This window comes from Natrix helvetica, assembly GCF_964273705.1.
Source record: "Natrix helvetica genome assembly, chromosome: 5".
NCBI lineage: Eukaryota > Metazoa > Chordata > Lepidosauria > Squamata > Natricidae > Natrix > Natrix helvetica.
In genome coordinates, this window is record NC_138551.1 from 94,618,770 (window position 1) to 94,636,952 (window position 18,183).

General features: G+C 41.1%; 1 protein-coding gene across 3 annotated transcripts in view; it reads right to left on the minus strand.

Moving 5' to 3' along the window:
- RASGEF1A (RasGEF domain family member 1A) overlaps positions 1–18,183 on the minus strand; it is a 119,737-nt gene that overhangs the window by 75,264 nt on the left and 26,290 nt on the right. The window contains exon 1 of one of the 3 annotated variants that reach the window (XM_081953776.1): positions 364–505. The exons of the other annotated variants lie outside the window; for them this stretch is intronic. Within the exon in view, the coding sequence (XP_081809902.1) occupies positions 364–390 (27 nt within the window). The 5' untranslated portion in view covers positions 391–505. Of the gene's footprint in view, positions 1–363; positions 506–18,183 lie in introns of those variants that run through there. 3 annotated transcript variants of the gene reach the window in all.

Below are 18,183 nucleotides of genomic sequence, written 5' to 3' on the forward strand. Positions count from 1 at the left end.
CCCCAAAAGGACCAAAAACGTTCCTGTCATTATGTTTATTTACCCAACGGCAGCCAAACCAGAAAGGGCAGTTTGAAAGCAGAAACGAAACAACTCACTTGGATGGCCAAAGAAAGGATAAAAACTTCAACCTCTGTTTAACTTTTACAGTTACTATGTTCTCCCAGGGTAGCCTGAACAGCTGAGAATATTCCCACGCCTGACTTTTTAACAACTTGCCTATAGTACACTGGAGATCAATCAAGTTTCTCCCCGCCACCCCTTCAACTTTTCTTTAAGAGAGTTTCAAATATTACCAGCTCGCCCTTGGAAAAGGAAGGAAGAAAAAGCGATAGGAAGGAGAAAAACAAAACTCTTTCTTACCCTCATGGCTTTCTGGAGTGTGTACATACGTTTTCGGGCAAGTATCACCCCTGTTAACCCAGCATTGTAGTTTCAGCCCAAGAGGAGAGGGAATGAGAGAGAGAAAGAGAGCGAGAGAGCAGTGCTCTTCGTCCAGCAACTCTTCCCGCCAGCTCAGATCTAAAATAACAAAGCTTGCAAGCATCCAATTTCCAGACTGGGTCTGACGTCAGCAGCTGCCTCAACCCACTGTTGGCTGAGCTGGAGGCATGTCAGATTCAAAAGGAGAGCTGGTTGACCCCATCTGTCTTTTGTGCCAGCCTTGGAAATTGGGGGTGGGGGGAAAGCCCCCCCTTCTCAGCTCTCCTTTTTGGGAACAGACAAGTCGGGACTCCCTGCATTCCTGCTCGGTGTCCTTTCTTGAGTTTTTGCTAGCTTAGAAAGCCCATGACAGAGTGGCAAGAAAAAAAAAGCCAGTTGTCTAGAAAGTTAAAATACAGCTATATCTCGACTTACGACCATCAGGGGCACCGACATTGATACATTGCTAAGTGAAACATTTGTGAAGTGAGTTTTGTTCCATTGTACGACCACCATTGCGAAGCGAATCGTTGCAATGGTTTCGTTAGTCAGACAAATGTTCAGTGAATCTTGCCTATCCCCGTTGACTGGGCCTGTCAGATGATCGCAAAAGCTGATCTGGCTTTTTTTCAGGGCTGCTGTAACTCTGAATGGTCACCAAATGAGCCAGCGGTGTGCAGCAGCTGCCAAAAAAGCCAACACAGTTCTAGGCTGCATCAGCAGAGGGATGGAATCAAGATCACGTGAAGTGTTAATACCACTTTATAATGTCTTAGTAAGGCCACACTTGGAATACTGCATTCAGTTCTGGTCGCCACGATGTAGAAAAGATGTGGAGACTCTAGAAAGAGTGCAGAGAAGAGCAACAAAGATGATTAGGGGACTGGAGGCTAAAACAAATGAAGAACGGTTGCAGGAACTAGGTTTGTCTAGTTTAATGAAAAGAAGGACCAAGGGAGACATGATAGCTGTGTTCCAATATCTCAGGGGCTGCCACAAAGAGGAGATGGTCAAGCTATTCTGCAAAACACCTGAATGCAGGACAAGAAGCAATGGATGGAAACTAATCAAGGAGAGAAGCAACTTAGAACTAAGGAGAAATTTCCTGACAGTTAGAACAATTCATCAGTGGAACAACTTGCCTCCAGAAGTTGTGAATGCTCCAACATTGGAAGCTTTTAAGAAGATGTTGGATAACCATTTGACTGAAGTGGTGGAAGATTACCTGGCTAAGCAGGGGGTTGGACTAGAAGACCTCCAAGGTCCCTTCCAACTCCTATTCTATTCTATTCTATTCTATTCTATTCTATTCTATTCTATTCTATTCTATTCTATTCTATTCTATTCTAAATGAAATAATTTGAGGGCTACCTCTAACAGAGTTGGAAGGCACCTTGGAAGTCTTCTAGTCCAATCCCTTGCTCAAGCGGGAAATCCCATATGATTTCAGACCAAAAACCTCCAGTGTGGGAACATCCACAGCTTCTGGAAGCAAATTGTTCCATTGATTAATTGTTCGGACTAAAATTTCTCCTTAGTTCCAGGTTGCTTCTCTCCTTGATTAGTTTCTATCCATTGCTTCTTGTCTTGCCTTCTGCGCTTTGGAGAATAGGCTGACCCCTCTCATCTTTGGTGGAGCCCCTCAAATATTGGAACACTGCTATCGTGCCTCTCCAAATCCTTCCTTTCACTAGATTAAACATACCAAATTCTTGCAACGACATCCATAGGATTATCTGGTAGGGTCCCATTTAACTGTGTTGAACTTTTGAATCAAGGAGGAAATTTTAAATTCCTCTAAGGAATGAGGATTATGGAGCATGCTGAAACATAGAATAGACCGAATAGGATAGAACTGGAAGGGACCTTGGAGGTCTTCTAGCCCAGTCCCCTGCTCAAATAGGAGAACCTATAACAGCGATGGCGAATCTTTTTTGGCTCATGTGCCACAAGTGGGGGGAGCGCAGGGGGGTCATGTGCGGGCTTGCCGCACCCATAATGCAATGCGTGACCCCCCCAGTGCGCATGCGTGCACAACGCGTGACCCCCCCATTTTGACATGCTTTTTTCACCCTCCCCAGGCTCCAGAGGCTTTATAAGAGCCTGGGGAGGGCGAAAAGAGCCTCCCCCGCCCCCCCGGAGGCCCTCCGGAGGCTTCAGGGACCGTCCAGAGGCTTCCCTGAAGCCTTCGGAATGCTTAAAACCACCCTCCGAGCAAACCGAAAGTGACTTCCGGTTTGCTCAGAGGGTGGTTTTAAGCACTCCAAAGGCGTCAGGGAAGCCTCCGGACGATCCCTGAAGCCTTCGGAACACTTAAAATGACCCTCCGAGCAAGTGACTTCCGGTTTGCTCGGAGGGTGGTTTTAAGCGTTCCGAAGGCTTCAGGGAAGCCTCCGGACGGTCCCTGAAGCCTCCAGGGGGCAGGGGAGGCTCTTTTCGCCCTCCCCAGGCTCCTATAAAGCCTCTGGAGCCTGGGGAAGGCGAAAAATAACTTTTAAAAAGGTGAACTCAGCTGGCCAGCACGCGCATGTGCGCTGGCCAGCTGACAGGGCAGCGCCTCGTGTGCCCTGACAAATGGCTCCGCGTGCCACCTGTGGCACACGTGCCATAGGTTCGCCATCACTGACGTATACCATCTCAGAGAAGTGACTGTCCAGTCTCTTCTTAAAAACCTCCAGTAATGGAGCACCCACAATTTCTGGTGGCAAGCAGTTCCACTGGTTAATTGTCCTCACTGTTAGGAAGTTTCTCCTTAATTCCAGGTTTCTTCTCTCCTTGCTTAGTTTTTGTTTGCTGCGCCTCGGTGAAATTCGGGGACATTTTGCTTCTAAAAACCTGCCTATTTGAATGTAATTAGACACCTCCACTGTTTGAATTCTTGGCGTGCCTTGTGTAAATCTGATTTAAAAAAACTATGACTCGGAAAGTAAAGGACTTCTGCTTGTTCTAAAAATACTTGGGGAGGTGGGGAGGGGAGAGAAAGGGTCACTTATGATTAATTTTTTCATCTTGAATGCTCCCTATATTTTATATTTTTATTTTTATTTTATTGAATTTATAGACCGCCCCCTCTCCCCAAAGGTGACTCGGGGCGGTGTACAGACCATAAATAAAACAATATACAAAACTTAAATATTTTTAAATACCCATAAAACCGATTAAATGATAGGCTGTACAATATAGTTAAAAATTAAAACAACCTAAAAAATCTACCCCGAAATTTAAAATACAGGCTAGAGGGACACAAAAACTACAGTTAGGCCAGGCCAGCTAAGTTAAACAGGTGGGTCTTAAGTTTCTTACGGAAGGAGCGGAGATGGGCACAACTGCCTTTCTGCTTTCCTCTGGCTATATAAAGGCCAGGAGTGCACTTAAAAGGGAATTTTCTTAACTTTATGGATTGATAAGAAGCAGGATTTTCAAGCGAGATGACGAAGGTGGACAAAGGGCATTTTCAGCATTTTCGTGCTGGAGAAGACTCCAGGAAGTCCCTTGGCCTGCAAGGCGATCAAACCGGTCAGTCCTAGAGGAGATCAACCCTGACTGCTCTTTAGAAGGCCAGATCCTGAAGATGAAACTGAAATACTTTGACCACCTAATGAGAAGGAAGAAGTCACTGGAGAAGAGCCCAATGCTGGGAAGGATTGAGGGCAAAAGAAGAAGGGGACAGCAGAGAATGAGGTGGCTGGATGGAGTCACTGAAGCAGTCGGTGTGAGCTTAAATGGACTCCAGGGGATGGTAGAGGACAGGAAGGCCTGGAGGAATGTTGACCACGAGGTCGTGATGAGTTGGATACGACTTCGCAACTAACAACAAAAGTGGCTTTTCTTAACTTTGTGATGGATAAGAAACAGAATTTTCAAGCGAGAGGACAAAGAGCATTTTCTTCACGAAAATGATATTATTTATGTCCTTGGCTTGCTACTTGAAATCAGTGGGCCAAAACTTGTACTTTCTATACTTGGGCTCTCCCAATGGAGTTTTTTTACCCATCTACCCTATTGTGAAGCTGTTTGTTCAAGGTGCAATCAACCTCTTGCTTGGTGAAGGTTATTTGAGCCCATTTTTAGTACTGGTAATACTGATTTGACAGCATAGCTCCCTAGATGTTTTTCTTGGTTCTCCCTGGAAAAGGCTAGAGATTAAATTGGAGCATTTCTGATCCAGCTAATAACCAAGCTCTTCAGCTTAAATAGTCCTGTAAAAAATGAAAAAGATTTACATGGCTTAGGGAAGAGGAAGAGTGAGGAGAAGGGAGGGAGGGTGAGGGCAAGGAGGAGGAGGAGAAGCAGGAGGAAGAGGAGAAAGGAAAAGGAGGAGGAGGAGGAGGAGGAGGAGGAGGAGGAGAAGAAGAAGAAGAAGAAGAAGAAGAAGAAGAAGAAGAAGAAGAAGAAGAAGAAGAAGAAGAAGAAGAAGAAGAAGAAGAAGAAGAAGAAGAAGAAGAAGAAGAAGACTTTATTGGGACTTTATTATTTGGGACAAATTACTTATTGATTTATTTAATTTAATTAAATTGATAGAACTGTCCAGGTCTATCAACTCTGGATGGCTGATGATAAAACTGATTAATTTAATAGCCCCACCCTCAAAAAAAGGTTTTCTCTTCTCAGGACTTGGGGAAGTGCCAAGTCTTCCAGGCTTATTTAAAGAAGGACAGGTTGTGATATTCTGAAATAAATGAGGAAGAAAATGAACATAACATGATCCAAGGATTAAATTGTGGGCTGGCTATGCCAGTTAATATATTTTAAGCACACCTGTAGCGTCAACAGACATCTGAAGCCTATATGAAGCCGACTTCAACTGGCACTATGCTCAAGTTCTCTATTATCTTGGCCTGAGACCTCGATTTCCTTCTAAGTCATTGGGACTTCTAAGTCAGTTGGATGAAAATGACCTCGTAGATGACCCTCACTCTGTCAAGGACCCATCTCAAACAATCTAAGCCCCAGAGTCCCCTGTAACAGCATTGCCAAAAAGGCATTAAGAGTTCTTAACCTAATTTTGCAAAGCTTCTTCTCCGGTAACATTGCATTGCTAATTAACCTTTGCCAGACCAGTTCTCAAATACAGCTCATCTGCCATTAATATGATTGAGCAGGTCTAGAGGTACTTCATGAGAAAGATCCTCTACTCCTCTGCTCGCAATAGAATCCCTTATGCCACCAGGCTTGAAATTTTGGGCTTGGACAATCTGGAACTACGCCGCCTGCGGTATGATCTAAGCACAGTATACAAAATTGTCTGCTACAATGATTTCCTCAGTTTCTACCAAAATAATACACGGGCAAACAATCAATACAAACTCAAGGTAAACTGCTCCAAATTCAATTGCAGAAAATACGCCTTCAGCAACAGAGTGGTCAATGCATGGAATTCTCTACCTGACTCTGTGGTTTCTTCCCCAAACCCCCATAACTTTAACCTTACACTGTCTACCGTGGATCTCACCCCATTCCTAAGAGGTCTATAAAGGGGGCATGCATAAGCGCACAAGCGTGCCTACCATCCCTGTCTTACTGTCCCCATTTATTTGTACTCATTTCTTTCCTTCATGTCCATGTTTATATTTATACCTGTTATCTTGTACATGCTTGGCAAACTAATAAAATACGAATAAATACAAATACACGTGTAGTAAAATCTACTTTGCCTTGCCTGATCTAAAAAAAAATCTAATACTGGACAGCACACCACTAGGAAATCCCAAGCTGGGAGCTCAAAACAAAAACCATCTGGGAAAATATGGTACTCCTACAGTCCCTTTCCTAACTCTGGTTGAGAAAAACTACAGAGTTGCATCTGGGTTCAAAGAAAGCTCCTTTCAATATAAACATTGTGACCAGATGAGCAATTGTTTTTGTGCAAAGACAAGCCGCCTTCGCGAAGAATTCAATAGCTCTCTTAATGGGCTCCGTGACCCAAACTATCCAAATAGGGAGGCAGTCAAGAACATAGCAAGAACAGGGTGTTGCTTGCAGGCAGGAATAACTTGCTCGGTGAGTCAATTCTGTTTGGCCTTGGTTGCGTGCCAATTTTTTTCCTTCTTTTACTTAATGCAACTTCAGTTGCTTAGTGTTCCTTTTCTAAGCGACTCTCTGTTTAGTTTGACAATCCATGACTAATACGAGAGCCACTTAGTACAGTATTTATATTGTTAAATGCCAATCATGTGATATTTTAACAACAGCTAAAAAGTACTTGGCAGTTACGGTTGAGTTCCCATATCATGCCGACCTGTGCTTTGCAGAACAAGCCACGATCGGCTGTGGTTACATATACCACGTTGTAAACTGCACATTGCAGGGTCCTGCTTCTTTTTGAGATGCCCTTTGTTAAGCAAAGGAGATGTCAATTGCGCTTTGTTTCAGCTATGCGGACTGCGTAGTTGGTAAACGGTTTTCTTGGTTAGGAATAGCATGCAAAGCTAGGAATTTGTGAATTAGCGTCTAGCATTAAGTCTGAATTTAATTTGAGATTGTTCCTCTGCATTGTAAAAGATTTTGTGCTTGTTTTTTCCAAAATCAAGTCCATTTATTTGTAATATGCAATTCGCACAGTTCTATACACACTTTCTGACAAGTAAGCTCTACTGAATAAATAGGGGAACATTTCAAAAATAAGCAGGCTTTGAAATTATCCCCAAGTATTTCTCAAAAGGCAATGGGACTTTCTTGGTTTCTCCTTGAAAACGTTTTGCTATTCATACAAGAAGCTTCTTCAGTTCAGAACTGAAGAAGAACTGAACTAAAGAAGCTTCTTGGATGGGAAGTGAAATAATTGCATCCAGTTTTGGTTGCCATGATGTAAAAAAGACATGGAGACTCTAGAAAGAGTACAGAGAAGAGCAACAAAGGTGATTAGGGGACTGGAGGCTAAAACATACGAAGAACGGTTGCAGGAATTTGGTATGTCTATTTTAATGAAAACAAGGACTAGGGGAGACAAGACAACAGTGTTGCAATATCTAAGAGGCTGCCACAAAAAAGAGGGACTCAACCTATTTTCCAAAGCACCTGAGGGTAGAACAAGAAGCAATGGGTGGAAACGAATGAAGGAGAGAAGTAACCTAGAACTAAGGAGAAACAGTGAGAACAATTATCTACTGAAAGATTTGCTTTCAGAGGTTGTGGGTGCTCTAACACTGGAGGTTTTTAAGAAGAGATTGGACAACTATTTGTCTAGAACCTTATAGGTTTCCTGCTTGAGCAGCAGGTTGGACTAGAAGACCTCCAAGGTCCCTTCCACCTCTGTTATTCAGCCATTTCAAGGAAAAATCCAAGAAAATCCAGTTTTGTCCAGTCTTCAAAAGTCCTGTTGCCTTTTGAAAAAAGCACTTTTGACCCATAGGACTGAGAATCTCCATAGTCATAGCAATTGTGGTACAGATTTACATTAAGTAGATTTCATCCATCCACAAATGTGTACCTAGTTTCAATCAAAAACATCCACAACCCTAAATATAAAATGTATGTTATATAGATATGTACCCCATGCAACTAAGGGTGCCTAACTAATTAAAAAAAAAACAGTATGCACATTTTGTCAGTGTTCTTATTTCTGTTCTATAATGATTTTCTTTTTAAGTAGGAGAAGATGAACTAAGATAATTGCTGGAAGTCAAATATAAATTGGAGGTTGAATTACAGTGTGCTGCTGCATGGAATGTATTTAAAGGTACTTGGATGAATTGCCTGCCTGATTTCCTATCAAAGAGTAACAGGTAATTACAACAGCCTCAATTTACATTCTTCCAACCTAGACTGCTTTCTTAATTACAAAGGAAATAACTCTGGCATATGCCATTTACCTCCTTTTATTAAATCCATAGGGCAATTTTTAGACTTGTTTCGTAACCTCTGGCTTTTACAGAATGCGACGCCTGCCTGGAAGTGATGCTCAGGCTAATCCTTAGATAGACAGAAACTTTGGCTGCTTCTTGGATGTTGCAGATCTTAGCAACACAAAACAGGAATTTAATTGGGGACTGGAAATTCACCTTCTAAGGTGTCTTTTGGGGAGATGCATTCAAATGCCTGTCTTTTAAAGTTCATATATACGTAAAAGGGTCAAGGTTCCCTTCGCACATATGTGCTAGTCGTTCCCGACTCTAAGGGGTGGTGCTCATCTCCGTTTCAAAGCTGAAGAGCCAGTGCTGTCCGAAGACGTCTCCGTGATCATGTGGCGCAGGGAATGTTGTTATCTTCCCACCAAAGGTGGTCCCTATTTTTGTACTTGAATTCTTACATGCTTTTACATGTGTATGTGTAAACAGTCTAAACAGTCTGTCCTCTTGTAGAGATGTTTTTTTCAAAAATCTCTGCAAGTAAAATTAGGGGCATTTGCTTCATCCACTTGGAATCTTTTCAACAGTTAGATCCTATGCCCAGAGTTGCAGATGGAATAATTCTAATTTAAGGTAGCCTTCGACTTGCAACAGTTCGCTTAGTGAACTAAGTTAGAGCAGCACTGAAAAAAGTGACTTTTTTTCACACTTACAACCGTTGCGGCGTCCCCATGGACACATGATCAAAAGATGTGAATATATGCATACATTCACGCACACATGTGTGCGCACGCACACACACAGAGGTAAACAGCTGTTTGTTTAAGGACCAGTTGAAGTTCCAAAGGCACTAAAAAAAGTGATTTATGAACGTTTTCACACTTATGACTGTTGCAGTGTCTCCGGGGTCATTAAATGTGATCAAATTTCAGGCACTTGGCAACTGACACACATTTATGACAGTTGCGCTGTCCCCGGGGTCATGGGATCCCTTTTTGTGACCTTCTGACAAGCAAAGTCCATGGGGAAGCCAGATTTACTTAACAGCCATGTTACTAACTGAACAACTGCAGTGGTTCACTTAACATCTGTGGCGAGAAAGGTGGTAAAACAGGGCAAGGCTCACTTAACAACTGTCTTGCTTTGGGCTGAATTTGGTGGTAAATCAAGTGCTACATATAGTATGTATGTATATTTATTTATTTGAGAGGGAGGTTTCATTGAGACATACGTTTCACATCCAAATATGCATTTTTATCTTTTAATCACTGTAAGAATAATAATGATTAAAAACCGCAAAGGGACACTGTCAGCCAAACAACTAAATATGAGCCAAGAATGTGAGTGGGCAGTCAAAAAAGCCAATGCCATCCTAAGTTGCATTAACAGAGGGATTGAGTCAAGATCACGCGAGACACTAATGCCTCTCTATAAAATAAGACCACACCAAGAATACTACATCCAGTTTCAGTCACTACACTATAAAAAAAGAGGTTGAGATTCTGGAAAGCATGCAGTGAAGAGCAACAAAGGTGATTAGGGGACTGGAGGCTAAATAGATATGTATCCATCTCTAAAGCTTGGCCACACTGGAAAATAGAATGCTATGGGGAAATAGTGATGAAGCTAGATCATACTGAACTATGGTATGGTATAAGCATTAGGTAAGATTTCTTCTTTAAAAAAAAAAATTTGCACCCTCGTTTGAATTTTAAAAATGGGGAACTTCATCAGTTCCATCATCTTTTCATGCCATTCACTACAATGCTCTATTTCAGATTGGAGTTGAACTCTAGTTCAATCGGTTAAGGGTTGTTGTTTTGTATTGAATGCCTCGCTTACGTAACAGCAAAACATGCCCATAAAAAGAACATTCCTGAAATGTTTTCATCGGCATGCTTTTATGAGTTGGGTTGCTAGTACCACCTACAGTCTGGTTCCTTGGGTGTGGTACAGTAGCGCAAAGTAGAAGCACTTCAGCTAATTTCGACACCTGTCGGCACGCAGTTGGTCTCACCTAACCTACAGCCCAACCTAAGCATCAGGTGTTTGCAACTGTGACCCAGCAGAGTCTCCGACAGGCTAAAGTGGATGATCCCCAACCTGTCAAGGACCTTAGAGTACTCATCTCAAATGATCTAAGTGCCAGAGCTCCAGCATTGCCAAAACGGCATTAAGAGCCTAATTTTGTGAAGCTGCTTCTCCGGTAATATTGTACTGTAAACTAGGGCATATAAAACCTTTGCTAGACCTATTTCCTGAATACAGCTCATCTGTCGAGTCCGCACTGCATATCAGACATTAATACACTTTTTAAAAAATTATTTTTTATTTTATTTTTAATTTTCAAAACAAACACAACACATAAAATCTTCCTTCTTTACATACTGTAGAAAGTGTATCAGTTGGTTACAAAAGGCTTTCGTGCATCTCTTCCACAGTCATCAATCATAATTCATATTAACTCAAGTATTTTAACTCAGATATTTATACATGTTACAATCATCATACCTCCATTTTTATTTGACTATAATTGTTTAAACGTCCATCATAAAATATACCAAGATTTAATACATAACCACATACTGGCATTTCATTTACTATTTCTAAAATCCTCCAATAACACTGAATCCGTATGTCCTATTCTAGCTAAACATCCATAATATTTAATAACAAAATTTTCTAATCCTCCTTTCCAAATCACTGTTCACAATTTACATCCAGTTTCCTTATGATGTACCCATACACACATATATATACATTGTTATCATAATCCCTCCTTTATTTGACTATATCTTGTATCATAACATTTTCCCCCTAAAGACCTAATTGTATCTAACTTAGTTCTTTTTTATTAACCTTTATATATAATCCAAAAGGATTTCTAATCTTCCTTTCATGGGTACCATTCAATATTCATATCCAATTATTACTTATAACACTACACATTGTATACATTATTATCATTATCAATTATTTATTTAACTATATCCATTGTCACTAAATTTCACTAAGTTTAACTAGTTTTAAATTATACTCTTCCATCTATCAACCTGCATCTTTCCTGTAGCAAACAGTCTCATATCTTCTGCCTTTTGTGGTGTCAGTCCTCTAATCATCTCCTTAATCAACTTTGTATGGACTCCTCTTAGCAACTCCTTGCTTATAAAATCTCTCATGTAATTTCGATGCCCTTCTTCTGTTTCCTTAATCAGCTTAACTTTGATTGTCGGTAGTGTTATCAATGATGTTGCTAATAAAATTTCTCTCTTTAAATCCATAAATCATTTTTGTTTTTTCTTCTTCTGTGTCTTGCCATCTGGGGTAGATTTCCCCTCCATTTAATTCCTCTTTCAGTATTACACTCTTTCCATTTTCAGAGACAAACCAATCACCATAAATATCAGCAAATTTAATTTCTTTATAGTCATTTTCCTCTTCGATTTTTAGGATTCTAACCACCACTTTTTCCACTTGATAAACATCTCCGACTTCTTCATCATATTTTACTGTTAGATGCTCTAAGTTCCAACTTCTTCTCTATCTTCTCAAATGTGTTTGATAATTTCTGTATTTCTAAGGATATCTTTTGCAGACTTGAAGTTTCTTTCTGCTGTTGAAATTGTGCCATTATCTCCAGCTAACAAACACTGCTGCTCTAGCTTGGAAGGTTTTTACAAGATTAAGCACAGATTCACAATAAAGTTTTATTTTCACTTTTCTCTGGTTAAAGATATACTTCAAAGGGACATCTGTATGCTTTTCTTCTTATCACTCTCTATAAACAAGCAGTGAGACTTTGGAGTGCCAAGCCAGGATAATCAGTGAGAAAAGTAAGAGTGTTTCGTTTCCAATACACAAACCTCCAGCCTCTGAATAGCAGTGTTATTGTTGCAATTTTCTTTGTTTCTTTTTGTATCTTTTTTGTATTTCAAGTTAAAAAAATGTCCGATTGTTGAATGAGTTAGAAGAACACCACAGTAATGAAAGAGGAGAATTTTAATCCGCAGGTTACAAAGAATAAAAAAGAAGAAGAAAACTTAATCCGTTCGTTTTAAAAGACTTGCATAAATTCCATCCATGAACATAGCATTTAAAAAGTAAGATAACCCCTGTCCAAAACCATTCCAAACTTAATTCCACCGCTTATTTCTTCTGTTCTCCAATTTAAATTAATTTTAAGTTTTTTATAGGCAGTCTCTTTTAAAACTAAAAATTCCTCACCAGCTGGAAACACTTTCTCTTTCCGTATCCTTCCATTTTGGAACCGCCCCGACTTCATCAGCCTAATGGCTGGATTTTTTTGTCACCGTCTTGAATAACTTCTCTTGGATTGATCAGGGACTTTGCGATGTCCCTGAGATTAGCTAGACATATTCTTCCTGTTCACCGTCTCTGCAGGATGGTTTAGGTCCGATTGGAGCACCCAGCGGCAAAAGTATCGGCTGCAGTCTCAGAGCATCGAGACCGCACGTCCGTATCATCGTGACATTGGGTCCTCCTCAGACATTAATACACTTGAGTGAGTCCAGAGCTATTGCACAAAAAGAATCCTCCACTCCTCTACTCACAACAGAATACCTTATACCACCAGGCCTGGTATACACAAAATTATCTGGTACAATGTCCTACCTGTCAATGACAACTTCAGCTTCAACCACAGCAATACATGAGCACACAATAGATGCAAACTCAAGGCAAATTGCTCCAAACTCGATTGCAGAAAATACGACTTCAGCAACAGAGTGGTCAACGCCTGGAATGCTCTACCTGACTCTGTGGTTTCTTCCCCCAAACCCCCAAAACTTTGACATTAGAATGTCTACTGTCAACCTCACTCCATTCCTTTTTTGTTTTTTTCATTTTTAATATACATTTATTTCGTCTTTGCAACACTTCTACATCTTTTAAATATCCATTATGTTTCTTTTGTCTATACATATATACCTTATACATCTATATCTATATCTTATACATATTTTTACATATCTTTTATCTCTATTGATTGCACACAATACATCTTATGGTTCGCTTATATTTCTTATTTCGTACTATTTTTATATACTATCTATCTTATATTTGCCCCCTCTTGTTAATTCTGTGTTTTTGTATTTATTTTCTGGTCTCTTGATCTTTTTTCCTCCCTTTATTGCTTTCCTATTTTTTACCTCTTTCCTCTAGCTATTTGCACCATGGATTCCATACTAAGTAGTACTCAGATTCCTCTTTGTCTTTTAGTTCTTTTGTGAGTCTGTTCATTTTGGCACACTCCAGTACTTTTTTTATCACATTTTTCATCTGTTGGCATATATTTGTTTTTCCAGTTCTGTGCATATGTGATTCTTGCTGCTGTGATTATATGTAGTATTAGGTATTTGATTTTTTTTCTCATAGTTCCCTGTAATTATTCCTAATAAGAATAGTTCCGGATTTAATTTTATTGGTTGTGTAATAATCTCTTCGAGCCAATTTTTAATTTTTGTCCAGTATTTTTCTGCAGATGCACACGTCCATCACATATGATAAAAAGTTCTGTGTGCTTGGTTACATTTCCAGCATGCTGGTGAACATTCTAGAAACATTCTTGCTATTCTTGCTGGTGGTATAACCCTATTTCTAAGAGGTCTGTAAGCGGTTTGCATGAGCGCACCAATGTGCCTACCGTCCCTGTCCTACTCTTCTGACTTATTCATACCCATTTCATGTATTCATAATCTTGTATATACTTATATCTAGTATCTGTTATCTTATACATGCTTGACAAAATAAATAAATAAATAAAGTCCATAAATTGCTGTACAGCCAAATGCAGAGTCATCAGGATAAAGTTTGTTATCTCTAAGGACCTTCTTACTTTGGTCTTCCAAGGAAACCCCATGATCAACCTGGATTCTGACTCACTCTGAAGTACCCATGGATGTTCTCTTGTGGATGGAGGAAAGCCATCCAAGATTGGTAGTGGAAACTCAGTTAATTTCATGAAAGCTTGTCTGCCATTCCTTGCAACCAAAGTAATCCTCAAGAGGTATTTGAGAACCTCCAAGAATGAGTTTAGAAGCCATTCACGGTATACACATAGTCCTCGACTTATGAACACAATTGAGCCCTGAATTAAATGAGTGCTAAGTTAAGTGGTAGGTACACATGGTGGCTCAGTGGGTAAGATGCTGAGCTTATCTATCAGAAAGGTCGGCAGTTCAACAGTTCGAATCCCTAGCACCACATAAGGGAGTGAGTTCCCGTTACTTGTCCCAGCTTCTGCCACCCTAGTAGTTCGAAAGCACGTAAAAATGCAAGTAGAAAAATAGGGACCCCCTTGGTGGGAAGGTAACAGTGTTACACGTGCCTTCGGCGTTTAGTCATGCCAGCCATATGACTACAGAGAAGTCTTTGGACAGCGCTGGCTTTTTGGCTTTGAAATGGAGATGAGCACCACCCCCTAGATTTTATCACTGTGTCATATAATATGTGGATATATGCATACTTTTGTATTTATTTATTTTGTTGTGTTTATGTAGTGTATGCTGACGGTGGTGACCCTTAGAGAGCTGTGTACAATGAAATTTCATTTTAATGTATGCCAATTAGTGTACATTCAAAATGACAATAAAGGTATTACTCTACTCTACTCTACTCTACTCTACTCTACTCCACTCCACTCCACTCCACTCCACTCCACTCCTATGCCTATTCCTATTCCTATTCCATTCCATTCTTTGACATGGTCAACAAAAATCTGCATCCTGATTGTTCATAATTTGGTTAGCATTGATCTGTTGAAGGTGTGGGTTCATGGGACCTGCACAGAGATGGTTGCAAATCCCGGTGCTACCGGTTCGCTTGGGCGCGCACGACCTGGCAGAGCCTTCTGCTGCCACCACTACCAGTTTGCCCGATCCAGGCCGAACTGGGAGCAGCCCACCTCTGGCCCCGCACCTTCAGTACTGCATGATTTAGGGATCATAAGAAAGCCATAGGGTGTAAATAGAAAGTTAAAGGTTTACTTTGTCATCTTTCTTTAGCTATTTCTAGGTAATGCTTTGTCTTGGAGGTTGCTGATTTGAGGTTCTTTTATCCTAGCTGCAGGTGCACAGAGTATGTTCTTGGACTCTCCTTCTGGTAGGATATAGTTAGTTAGATTCTAGGCTTTCCCTGTCCCGATAATGTGTGGGTTTTTTTGTGGATAAATTCTAGCCTGTTATTCAAACTTCTGTGATATTTATAATAACTGCTTTGGTTAGGTTCCTGCCTTCTTAGACTCTCCCGCCACACACAGAGAATGCTTTAAGCGCCAACATGTCCCACCTTCTGAGATATTGAAAAAAATGTTCATGTTAATAAACAGAGTCTGTAAAATATATGTAGGCTGAAAAACAATTCATTATATCTTAATCTCCAGGCTGGCTTCCCTCCTTTAGTTCAAAATTCTTCAACCTCCAACAATGTTTACAGAAACAAAATTGAAATTGCAGGGAAAAGAACGGTTTTAGTGCAATTTATCTGATGAGATTGCCAAGGCTTATAAGTGACCTGGCTTGGTCACCTTAATACTGTTTGTTCTGGGTGTGCAAAGAATCATTTCGGCATTCCCAGTTTTCAAATAATAGCTGACGGCGAGTGTTATAGTTATTACTATGATTTATGAAACTGATGGTTCCTCCTTGAATGGGAGAGAAGGCATCCCCTGAGAGAGAGAGAGAGAGAGAGAGAGAGAGAGAGAGAGAGAGAGAGAGAGAGAGAGAGAGATCTTGTTTTCCCAAAAATAAGACCTTCCCAAAAGCCTAATAGGGCTTTTGAGCACATGCACTAAAATAAGCCCTCCTCCAAAAATAAGATAGATAGATAGATAGATATATTAGATAGATAGATAGATAGATAGATAGATAGATAGATAGATAGATAGATAGATAGATAGATAGATGATAGATAGATAGAAGAAAGAGATATGATAGGTAGGTAGGTAGATATGATAGAGAGAAAAAGCGATGATAGACTAGATAGATGATATATAGATTGGGATATATAGATCGGGATATATAGATCGGGATATATACAAGATAGATAGGTAGGTAGGTAGGTAGGTAGGTGGGTGGGTAGGTAGAAGATAGCAAAAAGAGATATGATAGGTAGGTAGGTAGGTAGGTAGATAGGTAGGTAGGTAGGTAGGTAGGTAGGTAGGTAGATGATAGATAGATAGATAAGAAAGAGATATGAGGTAGGTAGGTAGGTAGGTAGGTAGGTAGGTAGGTAGGTAGATAGATAGATAGAGATAGATAGATAGATAGATAGATGGATGATAGCTAGTTAGATGATAGATTGCGAGATAGCTAGATAGGTAGAGATAGACTGACAAACAGACAAAATATCCATGTCCATAATTATCATGTAGCAATGATGATCAAATAATTCCTAGTACTCATTGCTAGCATCTGCAGGAAATCTTCTCTGAGTGACCCACAGCGATAAAGAGCCATGGAAATGGAAGGTGGGTAATGAGTGAAGAAGATGGCTCTTGGGGCCGAGCGGAGATAAAAAGCCAAAGGAAATCTTATCCAGCTGCATCCTTTCTACAGCTACAATCAATCTCGACCGTCTTCCTGTTCTCAGTTCCAAGCCTTTCCCACATCACATGTGCCCTTCCACTGGTCCAAATACAGGATGCTCGCAATAATCTCATGCTTATCTTTCAGGCACTATCTTGAGATGTGGCCATCTGTAGATGACATTGCTGTGTTGTTGAACGTTGAGCGTACTATTTAGAGAAAACAGGGAAAAGAAATATCTTCGCTGTGTGTGCTTTCTGCTCTCTGTGATTCAACTTCAAAAGCATCCATAGGCTGGAAATTGTCTAATTGCACTATAAACATATGCTATGCCCTTGATAGTGAACTGATGGCTTGCGTGCCACAGGTGGCACATGGAGCCCTTTCTGAGTGCAGGCGAGCCGTCGCCCAGGTCAGCTCCACCGCGCATGCATGTGAGCCTCCCGCCAGCCAGCTGATTTTTGGGGTTTCTGCCGGGAGATGCATGCATATGTGCGGCGTGTGAAGGGGTCATGTGTGCATGTGCATGGGTGAAGCACGGGGGAGCGGCGCTCCTTCCCCTGCTCTGTTTTTGGTGCCAGGAGGCTTCAGGGTGGGCCTCCAGAGCCCAGGGAAGGACAATTTCCCCCTCTCAGAGGCCCAAGGAAAACCTCCAAAGCCTGGGGAGGGCAAAAATGCCCCCCCCCCGGCATGGTGCAGGAGAATGAGTAAGCCGTGAGGGGTTCGTTTGCAAATGCCCAGGGGAGTTTATGCACGCATGTGCAGGAGGCAGGGCACCTTGCTTTGTGGCTGTGGCCAAGGGCACGATTTCGGCACATGAGGACCAAAAGGGTAGCCATCACTGTACAATGCTATTGTGTTCAATTTTTGATCTGGCCAAAACCACATCTTCAAACCAGTCTCTCCCCCCCCCCCCCAATGACCAACAGGTGTGCGGCAATGTAGATGCTTAGCCAGTTGAACCTGGTTGGAAAAGACACAAAGCTGCAAGTGTGAAAAACAACACATCCCCTACCTCTGTCTTGTCTTCTCTGACTCTAGAAAGAATGCAGAGAAGAGCAACAAAGATGATTAGGGGACTGGAGACTAAAACATATGAAGAACGGTAACAGGAACTGGGTATGTCTAGTTTAATAGAAAGAAGGACTAGGGGAGACATGATAGCAGTGTTCCAATATCTCAGGGGTTGACACAAAGAAGAGGGAGTCAAACTATTCTCCAAGGCAGCTGAGGGCAGGACAAGAAGCAATGGGTGGAAACTAATGAAGGAGAGAAGCAACTTAGAACTGAGGAGAAATTTCCCAACAGAACAATTAATCAGTGGAACAGCTTGCCTCCAGAAGTTGTGAATGCTCCAACACTGGAAGTCTTTAAGAAGATGTTGGATAGCCATCTGTCTGAAACGGTATAGGGTTTCCTGCCTAGGCAGG